The sequence below is a fragment of the Mixophyes fleayi genome, chromosome 7, assembly GCF_038048845.1.
Source record: "Mixophyes fleayi isolate aMixFle1 chromosome 7, aMixFle1.hap1, whole genome shotgun sequence".
NCBI classification, from domain to species: domain Eukaryota; kingdom Metazoa; phylum Chordata; class Amphibia; order Anura; family Limnodynastidae; genus Mixophyes; species Mixophyes fleayi.
Genome location: NC_134408.1, coordinates 86,040,765 through 86,053,553, shown reverse-complemented (window position 1 = coordinate 86,053,553; position 12,789 = coordinate 86,040,765). Strand labels below are relative to the sequence as shown.

The 12,789-nt window shown below is 39.7% G+C and overlaps 1 protein-coding gene across 2 annotated transcripts in view; it reads left to right on the top strand.

Annotated features, from left to right (window-relative positions):
* GULP1 (GULP PTB domain containing engulfment adaptor 1) overlaps window positions 1-12,789 on the top strand; it is a 918,177-nt gene that overhangs the window by 320,910 nt on the left and 584,478 nt on the right. For both annotated transcript variants that reach the window (XM_075180055.1, XM_075180054.1), the window contains exon 5: window positions 11,120-11,181. In XM_075180055.1, the coding sequence (XP_075036156.1) occupies window positions 11,120-11,181 (62 nt within the window). The remainder of the gene's footprint in view (window positions 1-11,119; window positions 11,182-12,789) is intronic.

Genomic DNA, 12,789 nt, shown 5'->3' with positions numbered 1-12,789 from the left:
GTTGCACATAGTCGTGCAATGAAGACTGACTTTTTCATTTAAAGGCACCATCTTTCAAGTGTAGTGTTTGTAAGTCTAAGTCATATTATACTTTTGGTAAAATTGGTTTATTTTGTTCCTCTTTATGGTAACTACTAATAGAATTAAAGTATTAAATAGAAGCGGCAGTTCCTCTTTATGGTAATTAGTAATAGAATTAAAGTATTAAATAGAATTAAAGTATGAAATAGAATTAAAGTATTAAATAGAATTAAAGTATTAAATAGAGTGGTATAGAGTTGTAGTGTGGTATAGATAGAGTGGTCCCCACAATATAATAATAAAACCCTCAACTGGTCTGAATTCCACCAAACAAGTATCTGGACTGCGTAGTGTGGTGGCCCCGGTACACAATTTGGTACCGAGGCCACAATATAATTAAAAAATTGGGCATCAACTGTCACCGTTGTTTAATATCTGATACACCTAAATATGGACTGCACAGTGGAGTGGCCCCGGTAGTAAATTTGGTGCCGGGGCCACAATACCTCCATCAACCCTCTAAATCCCACTCCACTGATGGCGGACACCGGGCGCACGTCTAACACCAACATTGCAGTTACAGCCGCAGTTATACGCTTTGCAATAGGGTGACTACTATCGTATTTTGTGGTCATGGCAAACGACTGTTGGACGGTCAATTGTTTTGTGAAAGACTTAGCGGTCTTACGACTTCCCCTCTGGGAAGATGACCGACTAACAGCAGCAACAGCAGCAGTGGCAGTAGTAGGCGTACCGCTGCAGGATTCCTCGGATGAATCCCGTATTGAGGAGGACTCAGTCTGGCTGCTGACTTGGGCTGCAGGACTGAATCTGATGGAGATTGTGGAGGAAGTTGACGAGGAGGGTGTTGCTGGTGTGTATCCAACTGGACCACGGGATTTAGGTGTCCCTGTACCGATGAGGGTCCTAGCCCCAGTTCCTGAACTAACCACTGAACTATGAAGGTTATTCAGGTGACGTATAAGGGAGGATGTTCCTAGGTGGGCAAGATCCTTACCCCTGCTTATTTGAGCTTTACATAAGCTACATATGGCCATACATTGGTTGTCTGGATTTGGATAAAAATAACTCCAGACCGAAGAGGTGCATTTTTTGGTCTTCTGACCAGGCATGACGATGGGCTTTTTCATCCCATGGACATCAGCTGTTTCCCCCCCTGGTGCCTCATTTACAATAACCACATCACCATCCTCATCATCAAGTTCCTCCACAGCGCCAGCTACATCATCAATAGCCTCCTCCCGAGCCACCTCTTCCCGTACAGTGATGGGAAGGTCAGGCTTGACAACCACCAACATCCTTGGACTCGCCTTGTGGATTTGTGATAATTTCTCTTTAGAAGGCAGAGTTGTTTGCTGTTTTGTTGCTGACAGCATAACTCTCTTCAATTTTTTGTAGGGGGGGGGAGGAGGAGGAGGGCTAAGATCCGTGGGTGAAGCTGAACCACTAGTCATGAACACGGGCCAGGGCCTAAGCCGTTCCTTGCCACTCCGTGTCGTAAATGGCATATTGGCAACTTTACGTTTCTCCTCAGATGATTTTAAGTTTCTCTTTTTGCTACTTTTTCTTAACTTGGGCTTTTTGGATTTTACATGCCCGGTACTACGAGATTGGGCATCGGGCTTGGAAGACGACGTTGATGGCATTTCATCGTCTATGTCATGACTAGTGGCAGCAGCTTCAGCATTAGGAGGAAGTGGGTCTTGATCTTTCCCTACTTTATCCTCCAAATTTTTGGTCTCCATTATATGTAGCACAAGATACTGCAGAATGTGTGAACTTGGTAATATTGCAGTACCAATGGACTTATACTGCTGTATTGGTTTTGCAAATTTGGTTATAATTATTATATATTTTTTTTTTTTTAAATTTTTTATTTTTTTTTACTTTTTTTTTATTTTTAAAAAACTTGGGAATAATGGGGAAATAACTATGCCCTTAGAAGCACAGAGCACAGGACACAGCACCACTGGACTGAACAGGACACGGCACAGGACCCAGCAGCACTACGGAACTCAGCAGGACAGAGCACAGGACACAGCACCACTGGACTGATACTGCAGAATGTGTGAACTTTGTAATATTGCAGTACCAATGGACTTATACTGCTGGATTGGTTTTGCAAATTTGGTTATAATTATTATATATTTTTTTTTTTTTTTTAATTTTTTTTTTTTTTTTACTTTTTTTTTATTTTTTAAAAACTTGGGAATAATGGGGAAATAACTATGCCCTTAGAAGCACAGAGCACAGGACACAGCACCACTGGACTGAACAGGACACGGCACAGGACCCAGCAGCACTACGGAACTCAGCAGGACAGAGCACAGGACACAGCACCACTGGACTGATACTGCAGAATGTGTAAACTTTGTAATATTGCAGTACCACTGGACTTTTACTGCTGAATGTGTGAACTTGGTAATATTGCAGTACCAATGGGCTTATACTGCAGGATTGGTTGTGCAAATTTTGTGGTAGTTAAAAAAAATTAATTAATTTTTGGTATTTTTTTAAAAAACTTTTTTTTATTTTTTTAAACACAGGGGAATATTGGGGAAATATGCCCTTAGAAGCACAGAGCACAGGACACAGCACCACTGGACTGAACAGGACACAGCACAGGACCCAGCAGCACCACTGACCTCAGAAGGACAGAGCACAGCACACAGCACCACTGGACTGATACTGCAGAACACAGCACAGCACAGCACAGCACAGCACAGCACAGCACAGAACTAAACAGCACAGCACAGAACTAAACAGCACAGCACGAGATCTACCAGGACAGAGGACCACCTAACACACCCTCCCTCTACCCTGATCAATGCCCGAGTGAAGATGGCGGCGACTAGCGGGGAATTTATAGGATCCGAGTATCGCGAGATCCGACAACGGGATTATGAGTCAGAGCCTCAGTTTCAGATTTGAATTTGGCGCCAATACCCGGATCTGTCTCGGATCCGACTCGGATCCGCAACGTTCGGGTGGGCTCGGATTTCATAAATCCGAGTGCGCTCATCCCTACTTTTGGCAGACACAAACACTGACCTTTACACCACTTCTCCTTGCACTTCTAGTGCTCCATGTTTTGCCCAACTTATTCTCTGTTGCTTGTCTTTCCATAAGTTGGAGTGTGCTCTGGTCAAACTTGGTGTCAGGGGGTCACCATGTAAATAGACTCCCCTTGGGGTACTGGAGCTATGGCGGCTTCTCGTGCGGCCTGGTCTACAAGTCTACAAGTCTATTGCACTTAGCTTCAGGGGTAGTATCTCTGTGTGTGTCTTCACCTTCATCACTGTCTGGAGGACAGCTGGAATGCAGTGAACAGTGCCCTGGTATGTTCATCATATTGACTGGTTTGCTTGCTGAACCCATAAGGTCCCTACTTCTCCATATATGGCCATAATCATGCGCAATTACAAACGCATAACTTGAATCAGTGTAAATATTTACTCTTTGTCCTTTTGCATATATGCATTCAAGTGTCAGGGCCTTTAGTTCAGCTTCTTTTGCTGATGTGACTCGGTAGAGTGTGTTGAATCACTATTTCTGTGTATGTGGTTACAGCACACCCTGTATAAGGGACAGGATCTATGTAATAGTTTGAACTATATACAAAAGAGTGATGTCTGCATCTGGTAATGGTTTATCTTTAATGTCAGAGATTCTTGTATTATTAGTTCAATACAATCATATTCAGAAAAATTTTGTGTTTGCATTTTTTCTTCCTGTTCAAGCTGGGATTCCCCCAAATCCCTAAGGGAACCCCGATATTTACAGGTACTTTTCCCACCTTTTGAAACCTGCTGCAATAAGGCAGCAGGATTCAACATTATGCACCTCTTAAATGTAACGATACAGAGAGTTAGCAGTGCTACTTAATGTTTGGTAAGTCTGGCTGCTGAGAAGTGTTTTGTTTGTGCTTGATTTAAAATTTCTGTTACTGCATGTGGCACCATTAGGGTTACTGGGTGCCCTAGCACAATATCAATGCAGCCACTGCTTTAATACATGTAGGTGCAGCTCCTATGATTGGGTCTAATTGTGCAGAGTAGTATGCAAGTGACCTTAGCTTGCGACCATGTATCTGTGTCAGTACTCCTTGTACATGTCCACTGACTTCATGACAAAATAACGTGAATGGCTTGTCATAATCTGGCAAAGCCAGTGCTGGTGTTGAAGTTACTTCAGCTTAAAATTGGTTAAACATTTGGTTCTGCTCAGAGGAGAGTGTAAATAGCTTGCTATCATCCGCAACGAGCACAGATAATAGCTCATAAAGTCTTAAAATCTTTTTTCATTTATGTACAAACATTGAATTCCCAATAATGCATTACCATACTCACGATACCAAGAAGTATTTACAGTATATGATGATTATAGCACAGTAAATAAGGATAAAAATAAAAACCTTTTGCTATCTACCATAATATGACATTGCATTACTTTCTTTCAAACCATCTGATATAAACTTTGGTTTAAAAAACAAACAAACAAAAAACAAACCCAAACATTATTTCCTATTTAACTATATTAGTCGATTTCTCCTTTTCTCTTTAAAAACACAGTAGTCATTACTCAGCAGAGTCTACGTTATTTAAATTCTTGATTAGTTTCTACTTATGTTTGTTGTAGCTGTGGATCAAAACATTACAAACTTCTATTCATTGGAAGTTGGATAAATTCAATCTGGATTGAAATGGTGCTTTGTAGATGGAGAGCTTCTGTGAAGAAAAAAACTTTTGCATAGAGATTAACATTTATTCACTAGGAATTACAGTAACTTTTATTAATTCACATTTCCCAATTAGTGTGTGTTATTGCATGTAATATGCTTGTACACCATCAGATAACCAGTAAACATTTTTTTATTTTTTTTTTGTGCAGTGAACAGTTGCTAATACGACACTTTTTTCTCTCTGTAGCTTAACTGTGACGCTATGCGTTCCATGCAATGAAAAAATGATTTCCTCAAAGGGGCAGTTCCTAATCTCACAAACAGAGTATGTCAAAGTGACGAGACCTGGGCGTTCAAAGCCACTCCTTTCTTCACCTAGTACAGCCCCCTTGAGACACCTCACATTGTGTCTGTAAATCACTCAACATTTTCTCAGCAAAATCTCCTGTGACCAAATATTCACACATTTTTCCAGATTCTGTGATTACCAGGTTGAAAGTACAAATATATATTCACAATTCTCGCTCACAGACGACATTTTATCTCGTAACATTTCTTTAAAGGCATAACAAACCCTCCTGATTTCTGAGAACATTCATCAGCGCCATTTTAACAAAGATAAAAACAGCTTTTAATATCTACATGTAAGCTCACTCCCACAATTCTCAACTTCATCAAAGAGAAAGCTATTTTTCTCAACTGAAGAAATAAAATTTCTTTGTTTAAATACAGAAACGGCTTGTTGGATCCCAGCCAACTTTGTTCTGACACTAGTAATAATAGTGATAATGTACATTATTTACAATCTTGTCCGTGCAATCGTACCAAACATTTTAAAACTTATTTTGTATCTCTTTAAAAGCTTATCATTAAGCAATGAATGTACAACTTTTTAAACCTTGAAACATGTCTCTTGTGAAAAAAAAAACGGACAAGACAGACAAACATTGTGATTTAAACTAAATCACACCTCTCCCTTACAGAGCACTAAGACAGAGAACAAATAGCGTGAATTATCACGGATCTCCCTCACACGCAGTAAGACGGAGACAAAACTCACATACAGAGAAAGAAAACTTAACTAACATCTACCAGCCTACTGCTGTGGAACTACAAGTCCCAGCATTACACTAAATACAAGTTAGCTTCAACATGTTATCATCACTCAGCACTCGACATATTTAAGCATACTCAAAGAACCTTTTTATCAATTTTACATATATTGTCAGATAACAAAATACAAAATCTTTCCTCAAAATATCTTTCACACTGTACGGATAGGGGAGAAAATACACAGTGCACTTGGCAAGTGTTATATGTCACTTATTTCACAATAGAAGGGATTGTCCATTGTGCTGTATATCTTCTTAAGGATAAGCTTTAGTAACGAGTATGTGGATTCCAAGTAAAATGTCCTTGGATTACACGGATCACAACTGGCAGTAGTACTAATAATTCCACAAATATCAATTCCTTCTTTGTCTATTCCCACCTTGTTGTAAAACGGTCATAAACCTTTGCCATTGTTCTGGATCTAAAGTACAGTCAGGGGTAAATCCTGCCCTTTTGAATATTTTTCGGAGACCCACCTGTGATTTCTTCCCTTCCCCACAGCCTAATATGTATTTGGGAGTAAGTCCCTTTTTCTTGCTATCCTGTGCCCCCCTCTGAAGATAGCGAGTCTTCAGATACCTTTGGGTTGCTAAATACTGCACGCACCTTTTTAGCCCATAATACTGTAGTTACCGGAAGGGAAGTAAGCCTCTATTCAATAAGGGTTATGGCTTTGTTTAAACAATCCCAACAGCTGTTATCCCCGCTGCACAGTACTTACAGACAAAACAAATGAACATCAGTGCTAGGACAACAACACCAATAATTATGAAAACCTCTGCATTTGGGATCATTGTCTTATTCTATGAGGCCCAATTATCGAAACCTTGATATCATCTCCTGTATATCCCGAACAATACCAAATCACACAGGAGGTACAACAATTACAGCCCCAATTTTCCCTCAATGGTTCACACACTTTCACATTCATAGACAATTAGACTGAAACAAATAAAACATTACATTAAACATATACTTTCCCTAATGAGATATCAAGAGCTGACTTATCAATTAGGTTCATAGGAGTGCGACAAATCAATTAGACAGAAATATCACTGGGAACCATAAGTGCTGCGTACGAAGTAAACAAACTATAAAACACACTCAATGTTTACTTACCATATGGATTTGTGTAGTCAGCAGTTACGGTTCGTTCCAGAGGGTCTTATTTTTCTGGCAATTGATGTGCACTCCCGGGTTTCCGGCACCAAGAAATGTTGGGATTCTTTACCTATGTTAACAGAATAGCCACCTGTAATTGAATAAGTCAGTCAGCAGTTTATCAAATATCTATAGTAACGATCGATCGGAGCACAGGTTAAGAGACCACACAAGTGTCTGGTTTCCAAACTGAAACAGCTTTACTCCAGAAATAAATCATATAATTATACATAACAGTTTTTAGGGGTATAGTAATGTGACAACCAATTAGAAGTTTTAGAGGTATAACAGCGTAACAACCAATTAGAAAACAGTAAATTATGAATACAATAAGCTAATGATACATTATGCGTATTCTGCAATTTGTAAGTTTTAAACAAGTCTTTCTTATATTTTTATCTTCTCAAGCATTTTCTCACCAGTCTAAATGTTACTTTTCATAAAACATTCAGCTGTGCGTCCTTGGCTTGTCCCTATTCTCTGAGAACATTTCTTGCAACATTTTTAAAACTTCAATCTTTGTCTTTTCTCATTCTGAGTAAAATATCTGCTAATTTCTTTTAAAGCTATAACATAATGATTACTTATATGGATATATCATTTTTATTTTGCAAACCCTCACAGTAGTGTCCCTAGTTCATATTATGCCAGGCAAACGTGGCTCCAGTTTATTTTATGCCAAATACACGTGTCCCCAATTCATATTATGGCAAGTAGATGTGCCCCCCATTGAAATACTGCAAAATATAAGTACCCCCAATTCTTATTATGCCAAACAGAAGTGCCCCTAATTCATATTATGCCAAATATAAGTGCCTCCAGTTAATATTATGCTCAACAAAAGTGCACCCAGATCATATTATGCCAAATAGTGCCCCCTGATCATATTATGACACCAGTTCATGTTATGCTTAGCAAAAATGCCCCAGATAATATTATGCTAAATATAAGTTACTTCAGTTCATATTATACCACACAGTAGTGCCTCCAATTCATATTATGCCAAATGGATATGACCCAATTTATTTTGTGCCAAACAGAAGTGGCCAAAGTTCATATTAGGCCACACAGTATTGTACCCAATTCATTTTATGCCAAATAGAAGTGCCCCAACATAAGTGGACAGCTTTATTTTCCTATGTACAAATCTCCTCGAGTCAGTCAGCATACTGAGACCAGACTTCTTAATTTCTGCAAGAAACATGGGAGGAGTTATTGTGGTTGGGTATGCACAGCAGCTCTGTTTTGGTGATCTCTCTGCCACTTGACACTGTAGTGAGGACATTTAACTGTGTATTGGTGTGTGCAGGTCACACCATGCACACCTTGTGTTCAGATTATGAAATATTTGAATCTTAGCTGTATGGAGTTTATATGTTCTCCCCGTGTTTTGCGTGGGTTTCTTCCAGGTTTTCCGATTTTCTCCCACTCTCCAAACATATATTAGGACGGTAAGTTAATTGACTGCTATTAAATTGACCGTAGTCTCAGTGTGTGTGTGTGTGTGTGTGTTAAGTAATTTAGACTGTAAGCTCCAATGGGGCAGGTACTGATGTGAGTTCTCTGTACAGCGCTGTAAAATTAGTGGTGCTATATAAATAGCTGCTGCTGCTGCTGCTGATGATAATGACTATGATTTAATTATATGCATCTATTATTTTTATTATGTGGGCTGTAGCACATGGTCTAACACAAAAACAATGTAGTTTTTGTTGTAAAAGCAATGTGGCTGCCACATCTAATAAATTAATAGACAGGTATTAGGGAAGGGAGCAATGAGGTCTACTTATTTAATATATGTGTTGGATGCTGCCTTGCTTATAGAGCTGCCCCCTGTATAATGTATTCCAATTGGATGCTGCCATGTCTTCTGTTGTATATTAGCTAAATCTGTTTCAGGTCGGTATTCTGGTGTACAGGTGAGGCCCAGTGGCAGTGATATTTTAATTGCCTTAGAACCAGTTCAACATTATCAATCATCTCTAATGGGCAACTGTGAAAAATATGCAATAGAGCCTACATTCTGGTAACCTTAATGCAATGTAGTTTTAATTCTGGAGACCACTATCAAATATGGAGAAAAATCTGGTGACAAGACAGAAAGAATTTTAGTTACCAGTATATAATTTAGTTACCATTATTTGACCATTGTAAAATGCACAGGACCTTATGAATATTAATACCCATTTGTTATAATACAGACAATATCTGAGGTCTTCACTGCAATGCAAACCTCGTTCTCTGATGACATTAGTCTTTGGTTTTGTTATGCTTGCAATCTTTGGTTACTACTATATACAGGGCCGCCTTCAGGGGGGGGGGGGCAGACTAGTGGGTCCGGACAGACCTTTTCCGTCTGTCTGGTCCACCTGGACTGTCTGGGCCCCTTAGTCTGACCGACCGGCTCCTTTGCCTCCGTGATGCGACGGCTTCCAGGCACCGATAGGCTGGGAGCATGTGGCGCGGTGCAGGGCCCTCTTAACAACATTTTGGGCCCCCAGACAAAGCAGTGCACCGGGGCCCCTATATGTATATATATATAAAAAAAAAAAGATTATATATGGGCCCTGCAGCCCAGGGGACCCGTCAGAGACAGCGGAAAAAAAAAATCCTGAAAAAAATAAGAAGAAAATACCGCAAGGTAAGTATTTTCTTCTTTTTTTTTCAGGATTTTTTTCTACGCTGCCTCTGACGGGCCCCCTGGGCTGCAGGCCCCCCGGGCACCTGCCCTTTGTGCCCAATGGGAGAGACGGCCCTGGCGCGGTGACATTATCACTGAGCGCTGCGCTCCCAGTCTATCAGTGACCGGGAACCACGTTATCACTTCAAGAAGACATGTTAATTGGGCAGTTATTATGATGGGATGGGGGAAAGGGGAACATTTACTGTGCTAGGATGGAAGAAGAGGGGATTATTTACTGTGATGTGATGGGATGAGGGAGAGGGGATTATTTACTGTGATGTGATTGGATGAGGGAGAGGGCTACATTTACTGTGATTAGGGAAAGGGGAACATTTACTGTGATTGGGGGGCCATAGGGAAACATTTACTGTGATGCGATGGGGGGACAGAGGGGAACATTTACTGTGATGGGATGTGGGTGAGAGGGGAACATTAACTGTGATGGGATGGGAGGAAGAGGGTAACATTGACTGTAATTTGGGGGAGAGGGGAACATATATTTTGATGGGGAGGGGAACATTTTCTGGTATGGGGACGGAACATTTACTATGATGGGATGGTGAGAGGGAGGAACAGAGCATTTACTGTGATAAGAGAAGCATTAACTGTGATGAGGGAATGGGGGGAGGCATGTACTGTGATGTGGAAGAGGGGGAATGTACGGTTAAGAGGGAGAGGGGTACATGCACAGCAAAGATGGAGGGGGCATGTATGAGGAGGGGGTGGCCTGCCAGATTAATTAGCACTGATCCCCACAGTCACTGATGGCAGCCCTGACTATTTAATGCATACCACAATCTCTGGTGGATACTATAATAATCACAATCTCTGCTTGTTATTATATTATACAGACAAAAATCTCTAGTGCTTACTATATTGATATCAAACTCTGATGATTCCTATATTGATACTTCAATACACCAATCTCTTGTGGCTACTATAGTAGGACCAATTTCTGATGGTTAGTATACAATAGAGACCAAGTTTTTTAGTGGATATTATAGACTACAGGCTGCAACTCCCTCCAAATTCCCTATATTCTCTACCCCAATTTGGTTACTCACATTTTTTGCTCATCTCCAGTGAAAGTGCTGTTGAGTTGTTATAACAACTACTGTAATAGGACTCTAATTATTTACCAAATACAGTCCCTTATCTAGTGGTTATGATAACTCCTTGTTGATAGTTGATTTGCAGCTTCAGTGCTGTGTGGCTCTGTACTTCGTCTGTCCGCTAACTTCACTGAAACGGCTGTGGTTGTAGGATTGTGAGTGAGAATTCTGATCCTGGGAAAAAGGAGGACAGATTTGGGTGACTCTTGTAAAACTGCAAGAAATAACAGGCTTGCATTTATATTCATATATTCATGTATAAGGAAAATTGTATGCAAGGGCTTTGTTCACACTTATAATGCTGATAAATTTGTAATTCATTTTTAGAAAGAATACCAGCCTGAATATTTTAATAATCAACATGAATCGTGCATTTAGCAGGAAGAAAGGTAAGCAGTTTTATAAGTTATATTAGCAGGTTCAACTGTGCATACAATCATGAAGGTTTTACAGGTGACGGCCATGGTTTGTTCGCTATGTAAAATGACTACTCCCACTATCTGTGATGGACCGTCCCCTTTTTCTTGGTTCATCTTCACTTTGCAGCATTGAACCCACTTATTTTCCCATGGGGGCTTTTTAACAATTTTGAGAGGTATGGTATAAACCTATATTAATTTAGGAATTAATTTTAGTGATCAACTGTTTAGGAGTGAATTACTAATCTGTTTACTTTACTAACCCTGATACAATAATGGTATGTGTATGGTGCTGTGGACCTTTTGTGGTATCTCATAAATAAAAGATAATATAATTTCAGCAATAGAATTTATCACACAGTAACCACAGTGGTGGTGATTATGACAACGTGGAGCAGGATGATATGTATGTAAGTTAATAAAACTATACCAGTTATTTATATCAATGTGAATACTCTCATCTCTCCTTTAAATGTTAAAGTCTACAATCTTCAGGAGGTGCCATCATTATGACTCACAAGCATCGCATTTAGTTAAACAAGAAAAATATTATATTTTATTATGGTACACTCTGAGACTTATTAAATTATGACCTTTGTTATATGCTTTAAAAATAAACTATTTTAATTAATTATTTTGCTTCAGTAATACATATAAAGTAAAATAGTAATAGTGATTAAAAAAAAGAAAAGTGATTTAAAAAGTGCTGCTGTGTGTGTTGTGTCTTATTTGTGTGTGTGTATATATTTATATATAGATATTCCATAGACAAAAACCTTCTTACGGTTTAAGAGGTCAGATTATGGCTTGTTATACTTACCACCTAAAATTTAAGAAGACAATTAAAAATTTTCTACTCCAACTCCAAATGGCAATGAACTTACTACGATTAAGGCAGAAACCTTAATGTAGGTGTTCCTTGAGCAATACAGACATGGTATGCCATCATATCCTGTGGTTAGCTGCAGATTCAGCACTATCATGGAGTGAGATTGCTGTCACTCACAAAATGGTGGAGCTGCTAATTCACAGATTTGTGTTTTCACTGGAATATGCACATGTAGTACTATTACACTTTATTAGTTTACCTTTATCGTAGTTTAGGGCCTCATTGTCTTAGAAAAAGACAGTAGAGTGTAAAGGGACCTGTGGTAGCGCCTCACATGTGCACGCTATCCTCTTATGTCATCACTCCTGGCGGTTCTCCCCACTGTGTATGTGCCGACTTGAGTCGGCACACACAGTGGGGACTCTACTGTGCATGCGCAGGTGTACCCAGTACATGCACGCGCGCGATGGGTGCACAAGCACGCCTGTAACCCGTGGCTCCCCCTTCACATAGAGCAACTTCATAAAAAAATGAGAACTACAAAACAACAATATATTTCAAATACATTTAGTTGGTGTAGAGGCCAATGTGCTTAGTTTGGTTATCAGTGAGCAATGTGTGCCATTACATTCCCTTACAAGGTCTAAGCTGATTTTTAACAACAATTCAAGGATACATAAAGCCAACAAGACTTTACCAGAAAGCACTGCACAACAGTGTAAACCGAACGCACAGAGAGCGCTAGAACA